We start from the raw sequence: 24,697 nt of genomic DNA, 5'->3' as shown, positions 1-24,697 counted from the left end.
ATTTCCTTGAGTTTATAAAAACGTTTCAAAAATTAGTTTTGTCTTCAGCACAGCCCCTGAGTTTAGAGCTGCATCCATTTCTCAGCATGTGCACATCAGATTAGACCCACTGCAGTTATTGTAACTGCAGCAGGGGAGGATCCAAACCATTAAGGAAATACAAAGTGGTTGGCCACAACTTCATTTACTTCACTAGAAACATGCTGACAAAAAATGGTATAGTTAAGTGCAGGATGGGCCCCTTAATGTGTGTTAGCTACTTTGCACCATATTTTTGTGTAATATCTGAATGAGAACAATCCCCTGCAAATATAAGTGTGCACAACACATAAAAGAACGTGGCATAAGCAAGTTTCTTCTGTGTCAGTCCACCTCATTTATCTAAAGCAGGACTGGCAGAAGACAGCTGTGGCACAGGGATAGGATCCTGAAGCAGCCAGCGTGATCTTTGTACCAACCATGCCAGCAATTTGCAGATCAGGTTCCTCCTGAGCCAAAAGTCATGGTATTTAATGGCTTTCGATCAAATTTCTTCTCATTGGTGTAATCTTGACTTCGAAGCCAAGCAAATATGTAGCCACCATAATGATTCAACCTCTAATGCTATTTCATGTGTTCTCAGAGAAAAGGATGGTCAACTCAGATGTATTTTTTTCTGGGATGAATTTTGATTTCTGCAAATTTTGATCATATTGTGAGGGGTGAAGAAACATAGTCATGCAGTGAAATCAATATAAATTAACACTTCCATTTCCTTTTGGTTCTATTTTTCTTCTATAAATCTTCCCTTCAGTGGGAGTTTCAGGGCTATGACTGAGAACAGAAACAGCATCAGAAAGTTGTGACTTTAGCAAGAATCTAACATTACCAACTCTCATTACTTTTAGCATGAGTAGCATGAAATTTGGTTGCATATTTTAAAGCATCAGCTATTGATATCATGGTATTGCCAAACTTCTCATTTATGGCAGAGGAAAGCACCCAAAATATACTTGATAAAAAATGAAACAGAAACCAGCAGTAGTTTTTGAGATATTTTGAGGATTTTTATAAAGTTTCACAATTTTTGGGGCCTGACTTATGATGTCTAAAAATTTGGAGCATACAAAATTGATAAAGGAAACTGCCGTGTTTTACTGAGGAGAGTCTGAGTTTTCACATCACCTGTAGAGAGGAGATCAGGAAAGACAAGGCATCAGGTGCAACAAGCAAACCATAAACCAGCCTAAAATATTCTGAAAGGAGGTTAAGAAACAAGACAGATGACCCAGCACAGTACCTCTCTGCATTATGTGTACTCTACCAACAGAAAATGGTTGTGGGGTGTTTTTTGGCTTTGTTTGTTGTTGGTTATTTTTTTATTTTATTTCATTATTGTTCTGGCAGTACAAATGCCTTTGAGTAGTGCTAATTGAAAGGAAAATAAAGTCCAAACAGAGAAAAATCCTACCAGAGACACTGGCATCACTAAAGTGCTCTTCAAAAAAGGAAAAAGGGTTTTCTGGGGCCTAAAATAATTTTTTTCAGTCCAAGCAAGACTGGGGAGAAATTTTGTCATTGACTTGGAGGAAGTCAGAATTTCACCTTATGTGCAAGAATGGGGAATGCTCCCCCCATAGTAGACAGAAGAGGTCCAAAATATTTTGTGTCCTCTGCTTCCACCCAATAACAGCTTTATAGAAGTAAGTTAAGAATGAATAACTTAACAGCTGCCCAAGGCAGCTCTAAAGTGCTGCTTTTCCCCGCTGCACATGAGAAGACAGCCATTAGTGCTGCTGCTGCGAGGTTCACTGCTCCTTGGGGGGCTCTGCATTTGCAGAATGGCCTGGTTTTGTACTGGCAATATGCACACATCTGAAATTGCTTGCGTTTGGATGCTGTTTGCTGCACAGTTTTGACTTAGTGCCATGTCTGTTACAGATTCTCCTCATCACGGATAATGTGTCTCTTGTGAGCATGAGCCCTATTCTTTATTTTTGTTTGGATAACACTTCTCTCTAACATCAGAAGATTGCCACATGCATTTTTACATAGCAGTATATTGTTAAAAAAAAATTAACAGCTAGAAGATGAACAGCACAAAACAATGGCAAATTACTATTATACTGCTCTACATTTTCACCAGCAGTCTCAAGGGTTTTGCAAACACTAATAAGCACATCCTCAGATATTTGAAAACCAGAGAAATATTATGCTCTCTAAGGAAACAGAGGCACAAAGATGATGATTGACTGTCCCAAGATCAAGCAATAGGAGAGAGTTCACACTGTAAAGAGTCACAGCACCCGATCCTGTGCATTTCTTTAAAGATGTTAGTGAAAAGTGAGTTTTGTACACATACAGAATTACTTTGGTCTTTATTTAATCTACTTTTGAGAAGCTCCTACCAATTCTGCCTAAGTATTAAAGTGTAATCCTGAAGAATGGCAAAACTTTAACTGACTTCACTCTGAGTTAACATTTGTTCAGCTACAATACTGACCTTTCTTCTGAGAATTTCTAGGGAGCTGTGGAAGTGTGGAGTCAGCTCCTCAGTCAGCTGATATAAATCACTGGGGTTCTACTAAGTTCAGTAGAATGATCTTTAAATAAATTAGGAATATAGTCCTTGAAAAACAGCTTGCTTTCTTTACATATTTAAACCAAAATTATCTGGTATCTCTCAGACGAGAAAGAGCTGAAGCTGGGATGTTGAAAGGAAGGATTTATTTTCTTTTCTATGTGAGTATATGGGGACATGCAAAAGTTACCTGGTAATCAGATATTTATTTTCAGAGTACTGAGAGTTTGATTTCAGAGCATCAGATGAGTTGTGGTTACACCTATGAGCATGTTTTTACTTTGTAATTTCAGGTATGGGGGAGGAATAAGTAAGAAACTTGCATGTCATATAGAAGATCACAGGGTGAAAGTGTGCATATGGATAATTTCCATGGAGTAAGTGAGGTGCTTGAAGGTCACTCCAGAGTAATTTATGTAGCTGCCTAGTAACACAAGCTCAAAAAAAATCTTCCTGGAAAGCATAAGTTACAGCAGGCAGAGGAGCTGCTTAGCTTATACACTTTGGCTAAGCTTTTGTTTGAGGACTAAAAGCTGTGAGAAAATGGATGTGTCAGGAAGGCCCCCAATATGCATATCTTTGTCTATATTGCAATTTGCAGCTTGCAAACAGAAAGGCAATCCAATTAACTTTTGCTGACAAATTTAGCTAATACAGGATCCCAAATCCTCTACTAGCCTTGGTGACTAGTTATGTCACACAGAAGTAGGTCTATACATTGTTTTTTACAGGCACTAAGCTTCACTAGTTTAGAAATCTTTATGGATAAACCAGTACAGTCTTTGCTGCAAACTGCTGACATTAGCAAGGTTTATTCTGCAAAAGTACTGACATCTTTATACTAGAATATATGTATTCCCTAGTGCATGCTGAATTGTTTTAACTATACAAAAACAAAACCTTAATTGAAATAATTTAATTGGTGCAAAAATCAGTACATGCAGACTTGACTTAGAGGACAAAGATTAAAATTCCAAGGAGTACACAGGTACAGTTATTAAATAGAGTGTAAAAATGTGCAAAGTATAAATGTAATAGCCAGTAGAAGGAGTCTAATTAGTAAATGTCAGAGTGGAGCTTGGAGGTAAGTTCTAAGTTTAGTTTGGGGGGGAGTTACTTGTGTGGGAAAGGCTGAACAGCACTAGTTTCTTGAATAATGACTTACTATAATGAAAAGAATGAGAAGCAATTTGGGCACTATTAGCTACACTGTTCAAGAGTAATAAGGAGCTTGAAAATTATGTCAGAGAAATGAGATAAAGATGACTATTATACTGTTGGAAGGCCATCATCTAGTGTAGCTGTGGAGAATAAATGAAAATGGAAACCAGTAAGGAACATAATACGATATACTTCTGGTATTTTGTGTTTGAGCTATTGCAGGTGCAGCTCTACTGACATCAGTGGAGCTATCTTCACTTGCTTCACAGTTCAATGTAGTCCTGTATCTATTTTATATACATACATTTTATAGTCTATGTGCTATAAGAACACATTGGAAAACTTTTGAAATGCATTAGAGCATTAGACTATGTGCAGTGGTTAAAATGTGTACCTGATTTAACTGCTTGCCATCTGGAACACAAGGAGATGAACCTAAACTGTCTGCTGTAATGCATGTAAAGAAGTTTTGGATTTAGGCCCAGATATGAATATACAAATAGATAAAGTTTACAGAACTGTGACACAAAGTCCCAGGGGTTTTCTGGGAATGTCAAAAAATACTCAGCAATCAGAACATATGCCTTCCATGTTAATATATCTTATGCCTCTGTCTCCAAAACAGATTATGGAGATGACTTTGAAACATGAAAATAAAGAGAGTTTTTATTTAAGAGCTACCTTTGCATATTTTTCTAGACTTAGCTAAAGCTACTCAAATGAAGCAACAGCCTAGGATTTCCTCTAAGAAGGGCTTTTAGCATGAGGGATGTAAGCCTCTCATTTTGCATCTGGCAAAGCGGTGTGATCACTATGGAAATAGGCAGTGTAGCCTGTGTTTTTACAGAGTGATCAAGCTAAACCTTTTCTAGACTGCTGATCTGCTTTCCTTGTTACAGATGAATACATCAGAAGAAAGTCAGTAGAAGTTGTCTGCCTTAATGACAGACTGGCACAAGAAGGCAAACTTTGATTCTTACTCATGCACTTAGTAACTTGTCCCAAATATTCACTAGCAAGAGCTAAGAGCTGGAGAAGAACTAATAACCTATTTATGGTGATCTATTAAGTATGAGGCTGAATCTTCTACTGTACTGTAAATTACTCTGCAAACATCTGAAAACCACTGTTATAAAAAAGTAATTATTAATTTGTATAGTGCCAGAAATGTATGTCCTACTCATTAGCCCTGCTCAAGTGAGTCTGTTGTTTTAATTGACTTCAGTGTGACTGTTTATGTGAATGAGTAAAACTTTGGCTTTGAGGGAGCATTTCTCAAAGCTTGAGGCAGAATAATCACTCTGGTGTGAACAGACCTCTAGTTTTCTTTAGGTTACCGACTTTCAATTTAATAAGGAGTGTTGTAAGAAAAAAAAAAAAGATAAAAAGGACTACCAGTGAATTTTTTTCAAAAAATGGCTGCAGCACAGGGCTGAGATGTGAGCTCAGTCCTGCCCCTCCTGCAGTGGGCTGCTCCAATCCCACTCCCACACCTCAGCTCTGATGGGCTCTGTCTCCTGGTGGGGACACAGTAGCCCAGAGCACAAAAGTGCAACAGGGCCCCAGTGCTGAGAGTGTAGGGGAGGGATTACCCCAGGCTCTCACTCGGAGTGAGGCTCAGAATTCTGTATTTAAGGGAGGCATGGGACATGCAACTCCACGTCAGCGTGGAAGGCAGCACACCACTGCCCAGTTTCTCCTGAACAACAGCTGGTTGTTGTGCTTCTGGGATGTGCATAGTTTCTTCTGGAAGAAATCATCACATTAAATGGGTGTCTCTTCCAAATATGGAGATATTTTCTCAAAGGACCTTTTGAGGCATCTAAATTCTTCATTTTATAGCATTACATAAAATACTTGTAATGAGATTAACCTGCAAGATGAGTCTAAATATGCACAATCTGATCATGTTTAAATAAATTATTACAAAGTTCACACAGTTCATAACCAGCTCTGTGGATCACAGTGTTTCACAGTACCTTATGTGTGAGAAACAATCAGAAATTTGATTTTTGAGGTTACACTTTAAAAAAACCTTTGATATTACCCATGAAAATCAATTTCCTCCATGGAAGTTTAGGACTTGGGAAGGGGGTTATTCTCACATTTTTGTGAATTCCTACAGAAAAGCAAATGACCTATGCTCCCAAAAAGTTGGCAGGTGACTTATTAAACTTCTCTCAAATCTCCTTCAGGAAGTTCATTAAAAGTCTATTTGGAAATGGCCAGGTGCTTGCTTCCCACAGTGCAAGAGGGAAATCTGTCACCCTGTTTAAAAAATTGTTTGGTTACTCAGGATAAAGAAATAATCATTATACCAAGCTGTGTGGTTTTATGATGGAAAACTGTGGCTTGGTGAGAAAAGTACCAAGGTCAATGCAATGAAAAACCCACAGTGAACTCAGACATGATTTCCGAAGTCAGTGGTGGATAGAGGCCAGGAGAACAAAAAGTCTTTCCTGTGGTTCACTTGAAAACAATTTTTAAGATCATGGATAAAAATAGCTCTCCAGCTTGAGAGAGTTACTAGCTTGAAAAAAATATCATTAGAAAAGATTTTCTAAATGTTTTATAAGGATTGCTTAGGCTGACAAAATTACCTTATTTGACACTGGAACCTGTCCTAAGATACTACAGCCAAGTCAACTAACAGGGAAATAGTAGGGCTAAGCCTTTTTCATTCTTTATTCTGCCAAACCACTGCCTCTTGCAATCAGGATTGATTACAAACACCCAATTAAGAGGCATTTGGAACATGATCTGAACTAATCCCATCTCTTTTTCTCTTCATACCTAATTATCAGCCTTAAGATGGGTATTAGCACTTTAATTAGTAGATTTAGTTTAGGAACTTCTACATAAACTAAGAAATCTATAACATAGACATAAATACATGTACATATACACAGCCCTAAAGAGGTGCACATAGCATATGCCTATATCCAAGCAGTTTGGGTGATATATAAGCCTAGACATATACATATGAGTGCATGTATATCCAGGTTTCAGACACAATTTTATTCTTTGGAAATACTACTAAAGAAAATAATTTAATTTGGTTTTGCATTAGCTGTAAAAAGATCTCTACATCGTAATTATCAAATTACAATCCAATATTATACCTTGCAATAAACTATAATTAAGAAACTAAGAAACTAACAGAAACACAGAGGTTTTTGTTTCAATTAGATTAGCACAGGAGAGGAGGGAGCAGGGAAGACAGTGTGGGGTTGACTGAAAACATATTGAGAGTTTCATGGAGCTAATTCCAACAACTCTGGGTTTCAATTTAGAAAGGACTTAGACCTTTGTTCTGATTTTGTTTATCTCTGTCCGCAGAAAGGATGAAGGATTAGGCTTAAGGGAATCCATATTTGACCCTCAAATTTTTCCTGTCTGAAGGGCATCTGGTTGTAGCACATCTAGAGAGAATTCTCCTCACAGTTAAGTGTTCAGAGTAATAGAAACATCCATATATGACTGGTTTTTTAGTTTTAATGTGCTACTGTACAGACACCCAAGTCAAGACTTTCCTGTGACAGGGATGCACCCATACAGAGTGCAACACTGGGCTCGGCATCCCACCCCTCAGCCCTGAACACAGGCCAACACAGACTCTCTAGCTGTGACCAGGCAGTTTGGTCATGGATTTCCTAATACCTTTTCTGGAGAAAACTCAAACTCAAACCACTACTCTAAAAGAACAAATTGTTAAACAATTTGACAATAGAGACTTTCACAAGAGTTAACTACTTGCATAAAAAACAAAGAAATTGTTTCATTACACTGTATAATCAGAAAAATCATATAATTTCCAACTTCTTTTAACTCTCATTTAGTCCCTACAATAAAATAACAGGATTTTTATCTTTAGATATTTGCATCTGTGTGTGCAAATACATGAGGAATCTTGTGGCAAAGAGAATATTATACACATTTTCATAATGCAAAACGTTTAAGTTAAGGAAAAATTTTGGGGGTACAAGTGTTTTCTGCTTCCCTGATCCTGCACAGGGAATGGGCTGAATCCTTTCCTTGACAGAAACCTTTCCTGCAGCCTTATGGAGGGTACCAAACAGCAGTGGTCTCCCAAAGGGCTGTCTGGGTCTAGCTGAGTGCTCCCTGAGAAAGCCTTTCAGGTGCTTTAAATAGAGCAGAGAAATGCCCTCAAAGTGCACCCAGAAACGTGAGATACCACACGACCCCCAAACCTACTGCAACAACTCATCTCAAACTAAGCCAAAACCACTTGTTTTTTGTTTTAGGAATAGAATGAAGGATGGTCCCCTTCATCCCTTTAGTACTTCCAATTAATCTCATGGTAACCCCAAACAGCTCTTGAGGGATGGATTTTTGAGGGAGACAAAAAGGATCAGATGCTGCCTCTTCAGCCCAGGTATGGCCTTCCCAGTGTGCTGGTGCTCACATCCCACTCTGGCTTTGACAGAGAGAGGTCCAAGTCACTGCCTGGGGCAGTGCAGCCCATCGTGGGGTGGCTCCACACGTGTGGATTAGTGAATTCAGTTCAGAGCAAGCAGGGGAGGGTGGGCATCCTTCTAGCTGCCTTCAGCAGTGAAGAGGAGGAATTCCCATGTCTCCTGGATACCTCGTCCTGCTGAAATCCACTAAAAGGCCGATGCTGATGCTTAGCTGATGGGGCCAAGCCTGTCAAGCCATATTTCTGTTGGAAAGCTCAGAGGCCTTGGCTCCTTCAGACCTCTCTGCTCAGCAGTGTGCAAACACAGCCCCTGCCTTCCACAGCCCTGAACAACTCTGTTCCTGTGCTGCTCTGCTGCTCACCCTGCCTTGTCAGCTCCAGGCACTCTCTGCCTGCCGAGCCCCATGGTGGCTGGGCAGAGGGAATTAGGAAGCTCTGGCTGACATTTGCTATCCAAACAACTGATACAGTCATTTACCATCCTACAGGGCCAGTGCTGAACACTTCTCCACAGCCATCGAGAATGATGGGAGACAGCTCTGTGGGAGTGGAGGGCAAAGTTCCCCCATTTCCATGGGCAGTGGGGCTGCACCAGAACACCCTCACCCCTGTGATGTCCTTGGGGCAGTTTGTGGGAGCAGCTCAGGGCTGTCCAGGCTCCAGGTGCACCTGGGGCAGTCAGGAAGCAGCTGTTTTGTGCAGCTGATGGCAGAACCCTTCTGACAGGCTCAGTGGGCAGCCCAGCAGGATCGTTCATGGGTGGTTCTGCAGTAAGCAGCAAGAACATGGGCACTCCCATCAGCCTAACCCAAAGGGCTTCAGCTGCCCTTGAACAAAAGGAACAGACACGAGGCACGAGCCCAGCACAAAGCAGACCTCGCTGCATGGACGAACAGGAACCAGGATTTAGACAAAAGCAAATGAAAGCTTAAACTATGCAGAAACTAAAGAAAGGCTGAGCCATGCCTTCGCTTTCTCCTGTTTACTTTACCAGCCTGAGTTTGTTATACCTACAGATTTGTAGCATAAATCCATTGACATTATTTAGAAATAAAATGGATGGATGAATTTCTAACATCATTAAGGTCTATGGGAGTTATGTGGAGCTATACTTGGACTCTGTAGGTCTGAATACCTATGCTTTCTTCCTTACCCAAGGATCTGGATGAGCCATTTTCTTCCATGTAAACAAACACATATTTTTTGCTCTGTATTCTATAACTGACCACAATTTCTATACAGCTCTACTCTCATCCATGTAACTAATCCCTAGTAAATGCAACATGAAGAGTAATTATCTATGACATCTCTCCTATAACTTGAATGTTTCCAAAATGGGCAATTTTTCCATTTGGAGAGATTTGACAGAACTGTTGTATATAATCCACAAGCGTTAAGCAAGAATGATATTTATTTTCTACATCTATAAATGATGGCCTTTAAAACAATAGTGCTGTGTGGCATATCTATGAAAACCTTGTAAAATCATACAGTCAAGTCTGGCAACAAAGTTAATAATTTGTCAGTAAGGAAACCACTGTTGGGCTTTCTCTACCCAACCCTCCACCTTTCTTAAGCCCTTTTCTTCTGAAGCTTCACATTCATTTTCTTAATGTTTTTAACCTAGTGTCTGTGAAATTTTTATTGCTCCCTAGATAATGACATCTGATCTGAATGTAACCACACACCTCTTTGCTCAGCAACATTTGTCACAAACCATTATAAATTATCATGCTGATAGTGTGCATTGCTGGGAAACCGGAAAAGTTCCATAAATTCAAAGTACTGTATCAGTGACATTCTTGTTTATTATCTAGGTATAAAGTTTTACTAGATCCAAGATGGCTACATTTACACAGTAGGATACTTCAGCAACACGAGATTTGTACAGCTTGCACTAAGTGCTGAAAAGCATTTACCACATGCAGCAAACACTGGAGCATTTTAACTAATATGTGGCCATATGTTTTGTCTCTTCTATTCATTTTAACTGTGTTCCTGACTCCAAGAATGCATGCTTATTATTGGGACTTGCTTGAGAAAAGGCAAAATAGCAAACAAAAACTACTTTTCTCCTAAAGTACAAAAATTTCTTTTTCTTGGCTTCCTGAAGAGGAGGCATAACACTCATCACAATTAAATGTTAAAAAGAGACTCTGAGTTTTTTCATTATAGGTGTATTTGATAACGATCTGTGGTCGACGTGTTTGTGTACTTCCTGTCGAAATTCAGAATTTAAGTAATGCTGGTGCAGTAGTCCTGTCTAGAAGACTGTTTATTAGATGAACCTAGCTTGTGTGAACACATTTTTAATTATTCGCGTATCTTTATTCTTCAAAACTGTGAAAGTTGAGTCCTTTGGAATGCTTCCAGAGAATATGGAATTTTCACCATGTTTACTTGAAATTTAAAACAACTCAAATGGTTCTGATTGTCAGAAAAACATACATATATGAATTTTATTAGCAGTCATTTGAGAAATACTTATTCATTAAAGCATAGCATAATAAGTAGGTAAATCAAGGGCATATCCTTAAATTAATTCCAAGCCCTAACATATAAAGAAACTAACAGGGAACAGCTTCAGTAACAGCCAATGCTTAAATATGCTGCTTTTGATTCTCCTCAGAGAATCAACCTTTCACCAGTTTTACATTTCAATACATCTAGCCCTCTATATAGAGCAATATTTTTTAAAGTTAGGTAAAGCCTCTTGATTTTCTTGTTGGCACTATGGAACAAGAAGGTAACCTTTCCAAAATGTTTCCCTTCCTGTGCTCTGGGGGTCCCTGTTATTAAAGTTGTTTTCAATGCTAACTAAGGTCCAAGTTGCAATGAACAGCATTATAAAGAGGATTTTGGGAGCTAGGCCAGCAAGCTAATCTTCTCTAGTCTACTCTAATTGTATGGGACATTTTTTGTTCCCAGACATGAATTCCCTTATCTCTCATTTTCTATCTGCATTTCGTATTTAAGTGGTTATTAATTTCCAGTGCTAAACCTTTCAATAAACTAGAGTGTAACCTAAATTACACATTTCTAGATTGCAGACTGAGTTTCTAATAAGCTAAGCATATTAGAAAAACAAAAATATACTTAGTTGGAAAACAGAAAAATCTTGCGATACATTTATTGCGTTAATCTCCTGTTGTAGTCAATATTCAGTACAAGGAATGCAAATTTTGTAAGTAGATGCTGAAATTTCAGATCATGGAGATTGTTGACAAATTCCTGTTGCAGAAATAATTGTTCTGGTCCTAAGGTTTTTTTCTTTTGTTTTGTTTTTTTTTTTTTCCTCAAATACAATCCCGCTCAAGTTAAAAAGAGCAATTTTCAATACAAATGAAGTAGCAGCTGAGTAATTTAGCATAGCCTAGAAAATTAGTGTTTCAGCACAGACAAAATAATGGTAAAGTCATCACCATCATACACTGCAAAGACAATGCAAACAACCCTGTTGAGAGACTTCCTTCCACCCACTACCATCTCATTACTGCTTTGGGCTCCATTTCAGGGGCAGAAATAATGCAGCAGGGGGAGTGGACAATGAACACTGAGAAGGAAGCAACAGAGGGAGGGAGTCAATCCCTTCCCTGGACCCAGTTCAGCTCAGTCTAGCACTGTTTAGCACAACACTGTGCCACAAAGATTACTTGTTCTTCAAATAATTGTATGCTGTACACCATTTTACTGCTGCCAAAGACCATGTTGGTTTTACAGAGTTGGAAAAACATGCATTCTAGCAAGGGAGAAAAAGGATTTGACACTGAAATGTGCTTGATTTAATTTCCTAATTTCTCTCTAAGAGGCAAAGATTGACAAATATTTTAAAGCATTAGCAGCGTTCCACAGAATGAAAGCAAAACCTGGATCAAGAAGACACAGAAGTGAACCATTGCCTGAGTACAAGACATTAAAAATTAAAGAATGGGAAGTCAGTGTGTGAACATATGGTGTGAATATGAGCTGCAGCTCCAACACCACAGTAAAAACTCATTTTCGCAAAGTTTGGTTTTATGAGCACAGGGTTTTCCTGCATTATCACTCAAATATGGCACTGAAATGCTGATCTATAAGTGGTAATAAACTACCACAAAAAAGCAACTAAGCACCACAATGCACCATAAAAAACTTCATTTTAAGATAAAACAATATTTTTGATCTAAGTAATCAATTTATTAAATAATAGGACAAAGACATGCATCATAAAAATTAAGTCCTTGAATACAGTTGCTCTCTTTCCTGAAGTCAAACACTCATCTCATCGTCTATCACAACCACTCCTGATGAACTGAGCATCATTTTATGGGACCAAATCCTGTATATTCCCATGAAAAACCAAACACCACTGGCTATTGAGTTTAATCTTTCTGTCACGCAGAGAAAATTTTGACTGGTAACATTAATGAACAGCAACTCTCTTGCAGTTATCAGCAGGGGATAAAAATTTATGATACACAAGAAATATTTAAGTAACTATGATACTCCAGAAATATTTAAATAATGAATCACTAAAATATTTTCTTCATGCAACAAGCAAGCTGAATTCAGAGGGCATATTGAAGAGGGAAATGATGAAATGATCTGACCATATGTTGCCTTGCACAAGCTGTGAGGTTTACAGATTTGGGGAAAAGTGGAGAACAGCTTCTGGGAGGTTCCGATTGTCCTTCTCACTTTTGGAACGGGTGGTCAAAGGGAATGCGAGGACAGGGGACAAAGGGAGACTCAGCTCCCTCCTTCCTCCTCTCAGGGCACTACAGGAGATTAGGAGGAGGGGAAAGAAAAGCTACTGGCTATAAATCAGCAGCAAAGGGAGAAAGAAGGAGATACAACTACTAGTTCTGCAGTCCACCACCCCTTGAAGGGTGAGGGTAAATGCCAGACTATCTGCGTTAGGAAGACTTGGCAATTTATAAATGGCCTGTCTCTGCCATGGACTATTTGTAGTCGTGGAGGTACAAAAGGAGCAAAAGGTACAAAGGGAGCTCCTTTTTCAAACTCAAACAAGAGGCTCACAAAAGGAAGCGGGCGAGCAAACGGCGCAGCACCACAACCGCGCCCGCACTCCGCGCATCGCCACCGCCAGCCGCTCGCAGCGCGCCGGGCGGGCGCAGCTCAGGCGCGGCTTACAAGCCTCAGAAGGCTGTAAGGACATTTTTAACACGCTCACACACCCCTCCGTCCGTCCGTCCGTCCATCCGTCCGTCCGTCCCTCCCCGCCCCGCTCGGCCCGGCCCGCGGCGCTGCCCGCGGCGGCCGGCAGGTGTCGCCGCAGCGCTCCGCTCGCCCGCACTCACTTGCAGTCGCGGTCCTCCAGGTCGAAGTGCGGGTTGAAGTTGATCATGATGCGCTGGTAGGGCTCGGGCGCCTGGATCAGCCACTCGCACTTCTGGCTCGGGTGGTAGGACTGCGGGTAGCCGGGAGACGTCAGGTACCCGGGGCTTAAAATTTTGATCGTGTCGCCACACTTGTCTGCGGGGCAAGCAAACACAAGGGCTGGTCTCAGTGTCCCCGGCAAGAATTAGAGCGCAGCCCGCAGCAGCGGAGCCGGAAGACTGCCGTGGGAATGCTGCGGGACCGCAGTCGTCTTCAGGCTAAATCAGCATCCTTCTGCTTTTAAAGGCATCTGTGCTACTTTCTACAGGAGGGAAGAGGACTCCCTGACCATCCCCCAGTCCTTAAATCCGCTGGCTGAATAGGCAGCAGGTAGCAGAAGGCACCCCATTTCTAAACAGTATCCTTTTAAAAAGCCCTCCACTCCAACAGTGCCCCTTACAGTGTCAAAACGTTGCATCCACAAAACAGCGTCAATATTGGCTAAGAAGGGTTCCTGGGACACAATTAACTCAAAAAACTATAATCCTCTTAAGTATGAAGTCTTAAGAAAAGCTGGGAGGAGATGTTAAGGGATGCCATTTGACCCCCTGCCCAGCTATGGGATAAGCCTGGTCTGTGTCACCGACCACTGGGATTGTATTGGTGGATCCAAGCTCATTTGCAGGAGACTCTCCCTTTGTTTTATCAGTCCATAAATCTAGGCAGGTTGAAACTATCTGTGCTCTTCAAACCCAGGGCAGAAGAGAACAAAGTAGCTCTAGTGAAGCAGAAACCATCCGCTATTTACTCTTTCAAGGAAGTTTGTTCATGCTTGGAGACTGCATCAAAGTAATGGAGCAGAACAACCTCCCTTCCTCTTCCCTTCATTCCTTCCTCCCCTGAACAACAAAAAAGATTCATTTCTAAGAGCAAAATAGTTGCAAAAGTTTCTAGAATCACAAAGTGTGACTGTGAAATGTGGTACGCTGCATCTTGCTCCTTTGGTCAGCTATGTCAGGGTTGCATTTTAAGGTTTATAGGAAAAATAATAAGGGACAAAAAAAAATCCAACCTACACAGTCACTCACTTCACTGTCCAGTGCAGGTTTGTGTTACCAGTTTTTTATTACTATGGATTTCCTTCTGTGGACCTTCAGGTAGGAATAACTTTCTCCAAGTGTTGGCTGTTTCATTTTGAGCAATAAAACATAACAGTAAAGTATGGACAGGAAGAATGTCCCCACTAAAGCAAGACTATATATCACTACATCTCAATAATGGTATATACGGGCTGCAGTGCTCTATCTAATACATTCCCTGTGAAAGCAAAATGGCAATCCTTGCTCTCAGGATGAATTTATAAATATACAGGATTTTATTGTAGGAAAAAACAGGTCAAATGGAAACGAATGAGGAAGCATACATCAAAAATGCATAAAGCAACACTCTTTATAGAAATTATTTGCCATAAATTAGCAGGGAAAGGGTTGATAGGTACTCAGATGTATGGTCAAAACCCAGATACTGCCAAGCACATTGCTGGGAAAGGCTGTCTTATTGTATTTCCACTGTGCCTTTGCAAACAGGCTGTTTTCCTCTGACCAGAACAAAAGGCATTGCTGCTCAAAGCTCAAAAGCTGTCACTGGTGATCTTGCTAATCCGCTGTCTGGGGCTCTCAGGGAATCTTGCCTTTTCCTCCCTGTGTAAGCATACTCGGAAAGTGATCTTGTCTCATTAAGCCCACTCCAGCCCAGCAAACAACATGGCAGGGTCTGGCATCTGTTAAATGCCTGAAATAAAGCAGTGCTGCTTCTAGTCACTTGACAGAGTCACTTCAGAGGACGCTGAGGTGGACTCACTACCACCAGCACTCCTTAATCTGCGACTTCTGGGAAAGTGACAGTGTAATAAGATAATGCAGTCTGCTAGACTCCTTGGCTCTGTGCAATCTCTCGCACACTTGATTAAGAAGAGCAGTTTCTAATGACTTTGGACCATTAGTTCCAAATAAGGTTAATGAATTAATTTAGTGGACGCTAATACTGCATGTAGGTGAAGGTGGCATTAGTAGGTCTGGTAGGTTATAGAGGAGGTTAATGGCCTTGGTGACTCCAGCAGGACCACCACATTAACCACTCGTGGTGGAGGCTTCTGCCCAGCAACTCGCTCTCCTCCCCTTCTTTTCACAGGGAGAAATGATCAACAGGAGCATGGGGGCGGCCCCCCTCTGTCTCTCAGAGGTACAGGGTGGCAGTATGGGTCTGTGTGGGAGGCAGCTGCCCACACCCCGAGCTGGGCTGGGGGGATGAGCAAAGTGCACCTCTCAGAGCATCCTCACACCAAGCTTGGTGCACCCCTCGAACACCTTTGCTCCTGTGCCATAGCACTGAAGGAGGAAGCTCATCCTGATTAAACTAAGCAGCCTCCTCAAAATATACTGGGAAAGAGATTAACTTCCATCATAAAACATGCGATTTTAATACTCTTGCTTGACACTCCACTTGTGGTCCCTTATTAAAACAATATACCAGTGTAAGTGGAGAGTTCTCTCTTCTTTTAATTACTTTGATTGAAAACCCAGTCAGGCAAAAGTAAATATTTGATAATTAGTTAATAATAATTGCTCAGGATTTGTCAGGAAAGGAAGACTCACAAGAGCTGTTTCATGTGCAAGAGCTAAACGTCAAGCAGTCCCACAATTAGACTATCTTTAAAAATGCATCGTGCAGTGAAATATTCACAGTGCCCTGGCATTGTTCGGGGAAGGAGGAGCACGCTGCTTTTAATTAGTTGTGTTTTCAAGGGCTGCCTGACAGTAAACTAGCCACACCACTCATTTGTTATGGGATTTCTCCTCTTGGAAGGCAGTCTCGAGCCTTCATAGAGAAGCTCAGCTCCCCTCTTGGCACAGTGTGAGTTGCACGTAAACTGCAGACTTGGGAAAAGGGGTACTCCAGAGAGTTCCCCGTGTGAAGACTATTCGCAGGTACACACACAGCTAGTAGGAGGCATGATCTAAAATTTTACGGTTTGGAAAACAAAAAGGGCGGGCAGGAAAGAGAGCCTTCCCTTTAAAGTGTTCATTAGCTTTCAGATATCGAAGGAGAGACATTTAATTGCCTATGGGACGGGGCATTATTAAGATAATTGGCTGTCCTGATCTAGTGAGAATGAGAAGCCTGCTTTATACAATAACCCAAAAGAGCAGAAAATAAAGTCGGAAGGCAATGTCAGGGCGGGCGATCCTCAGGCGAGGACTGCACCGCATCCCTCCTCCGGAAGAAAGTTCGCCCAGCCGGGTTGATGTCGGTGCCGGTCCCACGGCCCGCCGGGCCCCACCGCCCGCCCCCCGCTCCGGCAGCCCCGCAGCTGCCCAAGCTGAGACCCGGCGTCCCCCGTGACACTCACCGCTCCGCAGAGCCCTGGCGAGGGTGAAGGTGAGGGCTGCACAGTGCAGGAGAAGTCCCCAATCCATTTTCCCTTCCGACAGCAGGGAAAGGAGGAAAAAAATAAAAATGCCCTCCACGCACAACTCTTCTTTAAATTGTCCAGCCGGAATGAGGAGCAGAAAGCACGGTCCGCAGGGGCAGTCTCGGGGGCAGAAGGAGGCTGGCTTCTCTCTGTGCCTCAAGCCGCCCGCATCCTGTCATTTAGCTCCGGCTCCCTCTCGCTTTCCCCACACTTGTTCCTTCTCCAGGCGCCGCTGCCCCTGCCATTCCCAGCGAGACTAGAAAGCCAAATGAAAACGAGGGGGAAAAAATAACAAAAACAAAACCCAACAAACACACAGACAAGACAGACAAAAATACTGGCGGCTGTCGGCACCTCGGGAGCGCTCTGCTGGACGTGGGTGCTCTGCGGAGGGGAGATAAGGAAGGGAAAGCGGCCGTGAGCGGGGACCAGTCGGGCGCTGGAGTTTGGCAAACTGCGTTCCCCCTGCCTGCCCCGCTCTCCAGCGGCCGCGGCTCCGCGGGAGCTCCAGAGCTCTGGAGCCTCGGGGCGGCGGTGCCCGGCCGTGCCCGCACTCACCTGCCCCGGCGGGAGGCGAGCGAGCGAGCGCGCTGCGGCCGCAGGGACTCCCGGCCGGCCGGGGAAGTGAGAAGCGCCCGGGCGGCTCCTGCTCGCAGCCTGAGGAAGAGGAGCGCAACTCAGCGGCAATAAGAGAGGCCGAGGAGCCGCCGTCTCCCAAGCCCCAGTCCCCTCCCCCTCCCCGCCCTCCTCCTTCTCCTCCTCCTCCGCCTCCTCCTCCTACTCCTCAGCCCCCCAAGACATCGGCAGCGCGGAAGAACGAACAAACAAACACGGCAAGCCTCAGCTCTGGCACTCAGCCGAGGCGGGGACTGGCGAGTGGGAGCGCGAGGGGCATAGGGGGGGGCGAGAGGCGGCGGTCCCCGCCCCGGCAGGTAGAGCCGATGCGGGCGGCAGCACCTGCGCCCGCCGCCCCGCGGGCTCCTGCGCGGCCCCGCCAGCCCTGCCCTGCCGTGTCCTGCCGTGCCCTGCCGTGCCCTGCCCGGCCTCCCCCGTTGCCCCAGCCCCACACGCAGACACGCACATACACGCACCCTTGCCCACCTCCCGGCTCGCCCGCCTCGGGTACCCCGTGGGAACCCTGCCCGTCTCTTCCTGGGACATCCCCTCTGCCGCCTTTCCCTCCTTCGCCACCTTCCCCCCCTCCCAACACTTTTTTTTCCTGCGAGAGTGCGGGTCCTTCGGGACACACCGTTGTTCCGGAGGAGGCTGGCTGTGCTGATGTGGGGTGAGCTGCCAGGATCCCCATAAGAGTATCCCCAGGTGTCAGGCTCATCTAGCCACTGCATATTTGCATCTCGGGGGGAGGCTTCCCTGTATCCCCTCTTCCCATCCTCTTCCCACCTCCCTTCTCACTCACTCTTGCTGTCATTCCCGTCTCTCTCAGCTCCTGCTGCAGCTTTGCCCCCCTCAGTCTGTCTCTCATGAAGCCTCTTGAGGGGCTGAGGAGCTGGGGGTCCCCCAGGGCCGGCTCTGCTCCCGAAGAAGGCTGTGCAGCGTGAAATCCCCACTGGGGAGTGTGTGTCTCCTCCTGAGCATTCTGCCCACCACCACCACTGGCACCAGAGGACTGGAACAAAGTGGGGACATATCGTGCTCTGAATCCTGCTGCTTTGGCTGCACGGTCTGGTGCTCACCAGCTATGGGCCCTGTCTCTTCCTTGCCCTATTGCCCTGCCTTAAAGGCTGTCCCTGCACCTGGAGAGTGATCACCTTGCTGAACCCGACTGCTTCTTTTATGCAGAGTACTTTGCACATCCTCTATGTGAAGGCAATCCAGTTGCTGGTGGTAGGGGTTACAGGAAGAGCTCCAAGGCTGAAAGCTGAAACACAGTGTTAAATGGTCCCCAAAGACAGGTCTGTGCTAGGAAAATGACCTGCAGCCAGTGGTGGATGTCAGCCACTCTCATCTCCCAGGGTAGTTTGAAAACAATTTGTTACTGGTGCACAGTCAAGGCAAACTCTGTTAACGCTTCATCAGGAAAAAGGCCTGATAGAAGACCTACTCCATAAGGAGTTTTTTTGAAGGATGCAGTGGGAAAAGAGTTGGGCTTTGCTGAGGATAGGATCATCCTCCAAGTGTAGCCACGGCAGTAAACCCCTGTCCAATCAGAAGATATAGCCATGTTTGAAATAGTTTTCAAACATAGTTGTCAGTCTGCAGCCACACAGATTAACTACAAACGTGTTACATCTGTGCACAGAAACCATACACAAATCCAGCTTCCTCTATCCCTTTGTCTCTAGCCCTGAGTCTGAGATTTCTACTCTCACTCTCCCTCACTGCCCTTTTGAAGCCCTGAGTTTAAGGTCAGCTGAAGTCTGGAGATTAAGTCTGTAGGAAATCTGTCTGCTGGTTTCATACTGCACACTCTCACACCACTACTTTCTGAGTATTTTCCAGATATTCCCCTTCTCTTCTGTGATTACAATTCTCTAATACTGTGCACTAAAATGTAGTTTGATCCTGTTATACTCTCTGTACACTTAATTCTTTCCTTTGTCAGCTTCTGCTTCTGCCCCTGCCCGTGCCCCTGCTCCTGCCCATGCCTGTGTCTGCAGGCAGGCTAGAAACTAGGCAGGCTGGAACTAGTCAGATTGAGTTATTGGGTTCAGTCTCATTTCCCCGTCTTTAGGCAGTCTCTGGATCATCATTTGCAATACTTATGCATTTTCTTGATTGATTGGGATGTATATTTTATGGGTAGCACATTAAGCCCCCTTTATTTTTTTTTCTTTTAGAGACATTCCCAGAACATGGGGGAAGGGGAGAGTTAACAGTGCTTTCTGATTATTAAAAGTCATTCTGCTGGACAGACCTTGAGATAAATGGGTTCTGACCCGATCATAGTTTGTTTGAGCAACAATATAGCTTTTAAAATAAAGTAAATCTATTTTTGAAAACAGAAATTACCTGTTGATGGTTGCTTACTAAGGGTTGCAGAAATATATGCATACGTGTTTGTTTTAAAACCTGTTTCAGAAACCAAGATGAATTCTCTAAGTGACAGATAAAAGAAAGCATGTACATAAAAAAATACACTTAGTGCATGACAGTGATAGCCCTCTTGCTTTGGGATTAGCATTGTCTGTCAGGTGATTTCTAGGAATCTGCAGGAAGGAAATAATCATTGCCAACTCTATGCTGGAAAGATGTTTCAAACCAACCAACCAACCAACCAACTGGTCTCATCCATTTTTTTCTATCTGATTAATAAGTTGCTTTTTGCAGATGGAGACATAGTAGCTAGTGTATTTTAAAGAAATTCCTTTCTCTGGAAGAAAACACTTAAATACAGATAGAACATGTACAGTAGGGAAGATGGTACAATGCAATAAATTGTAGAATCATGATGAAAGTTGCTTTTATCACCTGAGCCTAGCCTAATCCATATACCAAGGTTTATTTCAACATGCTTATGTCTCAAATATCAGTGCTTCCTCTTCTTGCAGAGAGAGAGGCTGCAAAGACAGCTGAACAGGAATGGCCTCTGTTGGGGCTAACATGACCCATGGAAGAGGATTTCTGCCCTTCCTTGACACTGTGTGGGTATTTTGGATTCCACAATGGGACTTTATTTTTTTTTTCTTGTTGAAGTCTCAAGGCCTATAGCAAATATACCAGAGTCTGGTATGTTAATGTCCTTTCCTATCATAATATGAATATACTAGTCTAATTTTTCCACCCATATTTTTCCCTCTAGTTCATGGATATAAACACAGTTTTCTTTTCTATATGAATTGCCCTGGAATGAGTGAAGACATTCTATCCTTGGTTTACATGTATTTACCTGAAAATGTTCAATCTATAATAATCTTGAATATAAACTGGCATCAAATGAAACATTCAGAAGTCTCTTTTTATAATCCACTTCTCACATTTTAGTCACAGAATTTTAGGTCCTGATCCTGCAACTGCTTACACATTTGTTCAGCTCTCCATTTTCACATCAGTAATGGGATTTTATGGCAAGGATGAGTTAGTGTTACAAAGACTGAATCTGAATCCAGTGTATGTAAAAGTTAATGGAGTGGCTAGCTTTGGGGTTTGGGTTCAGGCCCATCTTTGCTTCGTAATTTGACTTGGTGTTTATAATGCTTTTTTGAAGATTGTCTGCACTTCTGTTATAAACCTGTTTCTCAAGAAGTTTATAATTCAACCATAAAAAATATTTGCCTTGGGCTAAATAATGTAATATAAAATTTAAAATTCCAAAGGAAAAAAACATTTTCCCCATTTTAACAATAGCAGAACAGAGCAACTTTGATGTTTATTCCTTTATGTACTCACATAGCACATTTAATTAAAAACTAAGTTTGGCAAATGATTAATCAATGGCTGAAGACACGTTTATTTGGTATTATTTTGAAAAAGAAACACAACAAATTAAACTCATCCATAATATTAAAAGCCTGAGAATGGAGACTTCCTATGAGTATTTAGTGCAGAATATAAATATATTTGCTTTATGACTAGTGTCTACTAATATCTTTATATACAGTCTGGTGCTCATTTATATCCTTTTCTCTAATGTTTTCCTTTTTTTTTTTGCACTTATCTTCCTCAATAATCTCTCCAAAACTAGGCTTGTGTGTCATCTCCTCTTCTGTTGTTTTGGCCATATGAATCACTACTTGGCTTCCCGTTGCTTACTGTACTGAACCAAAGCTATTTACCCTTATCTTTAAGATCAGACATACATTTTACCTTGTCTATATCTCTCCTCTCTCAACCCTTTTATCTCCTACATCTTTTATCCTCCTACTCAGTCTCTCACACCCAATGCTTTTTTACCCTGTCCTCTCACGTTACACCTCTTTTCCACACACAGCCACATACATCTAAATGATCCTTCTTCTTTTACTGCACATCTTACCCTTCTCCAAAGAACCACTGCAAATACATTTATTTTCATAAAACGTGCCATCTGATTTATACATTATTTTAATTTACATATGGCCATGTGTTGCAATATACATTCATATCCTAGACTCCATTGGTTAGCAATCAGATTCATTTGCTTTTACATCATCTCTACACTGACTACATTGTTAGGGTCAGATTCATTCTACAAATATCTTACCAAACTCTTTGGAATCACAACTGTGCCATGACATAAATGCCTTATCAATGTCCATCATCCTGTCTAAACACATTCCACTCCAAAAAATTAGCACAGCCCCAGGCTTTATTAGCTGATTATCTGATCATCAGAAGTCCAATGTTTTCATTTGTGTCAAAGGCAAATTATCTCACATATCATTATATTCCCATTTTCAATTTGACAACAAGCTCATCAGGTCTCTCTACAGCCTAATTCCTCTATTGCCTGCATTGCTATAGCTGCCAAAATCTAAACATGGTCACCATGTTCCCTCCAAATTGTCCCACTCCACTTTTTTTCCCCTTTTATTTTTTTTCTTTCTTCAGTAATATTTGTATATTCTCAGAGTAATCTGCTTTTATCTGAAATAGGAAGTAGACAACGTATACAACATATGATTTAAAGCACTGTTTTCAATAATAATGCCTGATAAACTCAAGGGGTTCTGAAGTAGCTGTTTCTGTGATTAAAGAAGTAATACATAGCAAATTTCCCATATGGACTAAATATCTGACTATATTTCCATTGGTGGCAATGACAAAATCCCACTGACTTCAAAGGAGAAAAGCAGACCCTGTATGATGATAATGGACCCTTAGATTATAAACTTGTTTTTATCAGCTTCAGTTGTTTCCATTTGCTTGCATAATGGGTATATCAGTGTCTGTGTTTACACTAAGATAACTGCTGCAAAAAAACAAAAATAGCAGTTCTTTCAAAGTAAGGTTTTGCCAGACTGAAGGTCTATAACCATTAAGAAGTAGGTAAAAAACAGGCTTAGATGTACCTTTGTATTTCTTGTCTTGCTCCATTTTTGGCTGGAAAATTAGTGCCCTGCTCATATAATCTATTCATCCATAAACGTCCGTGTGATTATATCATATTATTGGGAATTATGTGCACTACTTTATACATGCTACATCTGATAGAATAATACTAGGAAGGGTGCAATGTTATTAGGGAAATGGAAGCTGTCACAGCAACACTGCATGGTTGTCATGCACCCCCTTTAGCTACAGTGCAGCAGTCATAGTAAATAAGCAGTAGAACTGCATTCATTACAGATCAGATTCCCTTTCTCTGCCCTCTCTCATCTTCTTCAAGAGATGTTCTCTATCATAATTTTCTTTGTCACTTATTACAGCTGATGTTAAATTGCTTTTCAGCTAAATGCTTGTTTGGGTTATTTATTAACTAGGGAACATTTACATTGGCATACTTTGATGTTAAACATGCAATGGAGAACCCATTTGTAGGCTATACTGGATTAACTAGAAATTCAGGGACTCGTATTCAGAGGGATTAACTCTTAGGCAGTGGATTACCTCCAGTCAGTTAGCTTCATTGGAGGAGATGGAAGTAACCACTAGCAAACAGATCTTTATTCAGGTGATTACATATAATGATAGGAGTATTATTCAAACAAATAGAATATAATTAGTTTATACATCTGCTGCTCTAGTTCTTGCAGCACAAGAATTTGGATTGAGTTCTGGGAAGAGCTCTTAGGCTCTGCGTCGTAAATCTTATTTCATATCAGTGACTGAAAGTGTAAAGCAAGAAATATACTGGTCTGATCTACTGGGTTCATTTCCAGAATGTTGGTTTCTTTCAGTATTTTCTCCTTGTTGCTATGTTTATAGGAATATTGCTCTTAAATGTCATGTTTCATAAAATATATTTGAAAAAAACCACCAACACCGAGTGGAATTTTGTTTTGTTACTTTATCAGAAAGACACAATCAAAACAGAAAGATATTTTTGGTATGGAATACAAATGGAAAATTTTTTAAAACTGAATTTACAGGGGGCAGTAGAGAGATATCAGAGAAACCCAATGGGAGTGTTAGAAAATTGGATTGGCAAACTCCCTGGTATAGAACTAGAAAAAGAAATTAAAAGAAAGTCTGAACAAGGAATAGGAAATTATATTTTAAAAGGCCTCACAATTATAGAAATTTGTTTTGATTTTTTTGTTTGTGCTTTTTTTTCAAGCCTCGCTTTTCTTAAAATTTTATTTTGTTATCTTTTGTCTTCATCCTGTCTTTTCTACTTTATTTTTAACTGTGTTGAGACCACTGTTGCCAATAAAGTCAGCCGAAGAACTATTTTGCTGGGGGAAAAAAGTTTGTAAAAGAAGCATCAAAGCAATAACCAAAGCAGTTTTTAACATTCTCATAATCTTCTCAATCTTATTTTATGAAAAGGGTAACAGAATCATTGTATTAGGTTTTTCTTTGTCATTTCCCAGCTATAGTTTAACATTTCTTACAGACCTTTCTGCAATCTATTTTTCATCGTGGGTTCATGACTTTATATAATTCAGACAGGTTGTCATGAGGAGAAACACAGTTGTTCAGGCTGTCATAGCAGCTAAAACTTTCTTTTTTGTGAGATTGTCACCAGGCCTTTGCCTTCTTGTAACCAAATCACCAGAAACATTATTAGTTTAATGAAGAAGCTCTCCAAAAGGCTGTTTCCAAATCCGTAAGTTATCTGTCCAACAAGTATGTCACTGCTGTGTGCGGTATTTTATTCACAAAGGCCATCTGGACAGCCTTGACAAAGGATTCATATCATTTGCCA

General features: G+C 41.8%; 1 protein-coding gene across 4 annotated transcripts in view; it reads right to left on the bottom strand.

Annotated features, from left to right (window-relative positions):
* NRP1 (neuropilin 1) overlaps positions 1 to 17,678 on the bottom strand; it is a 111,018-nt gene extending 93,340 nt beyond the window's left edge. For all 4 annotated transcript variants that reach the window (XM_014880357.2, XM_014880354.2, XM_014880355.2 and 1 more), the window contains exons 1-3: positions 17,509 to 17,678; positions 16,888 to 17,334; positions 13,460 to 13,634 (exon numbers count right to left, since the gene is read on the bottom strand). In XM_014880357.2, the coding sequence (XP_014735843.2) occupies positions 13,460 to 13,634; positions 16,888 to 16,954 (242 nt within the window). In that variant the 5' untranslated portion in view covers positions 16,955 to 17,334; positions 17,509 to 17,678. The remainder of the gene's footprint in view (positions 1 to 13,459; positions 13,635 to 16,887; positions 17,335 to 17,508) is intronic.
* Positions 17,679 to 24,697: the final 7,019 nt, after the last annotated feature.

This window comes from Sturnus vulgaris, chromosome 1 (assembly GCF_052056855.1).
Source record: "Sturnus vulgaris isolate bStuVul1 chromosome 1, bStuVul1.hap1, whole genome shotgun sequence".
Taxonomy (NCBI): domain Eukaryota; kingdom Metazoa; phylum Chordata; class Aves; order Passeriformes; family Sturnidae; genus Sturnus; species Sturnus vulgaris.
Note: the sequence above shows the minus strand (reverse complement) of the source record. Positions and strands in the feature narration are given on the sequence as shown.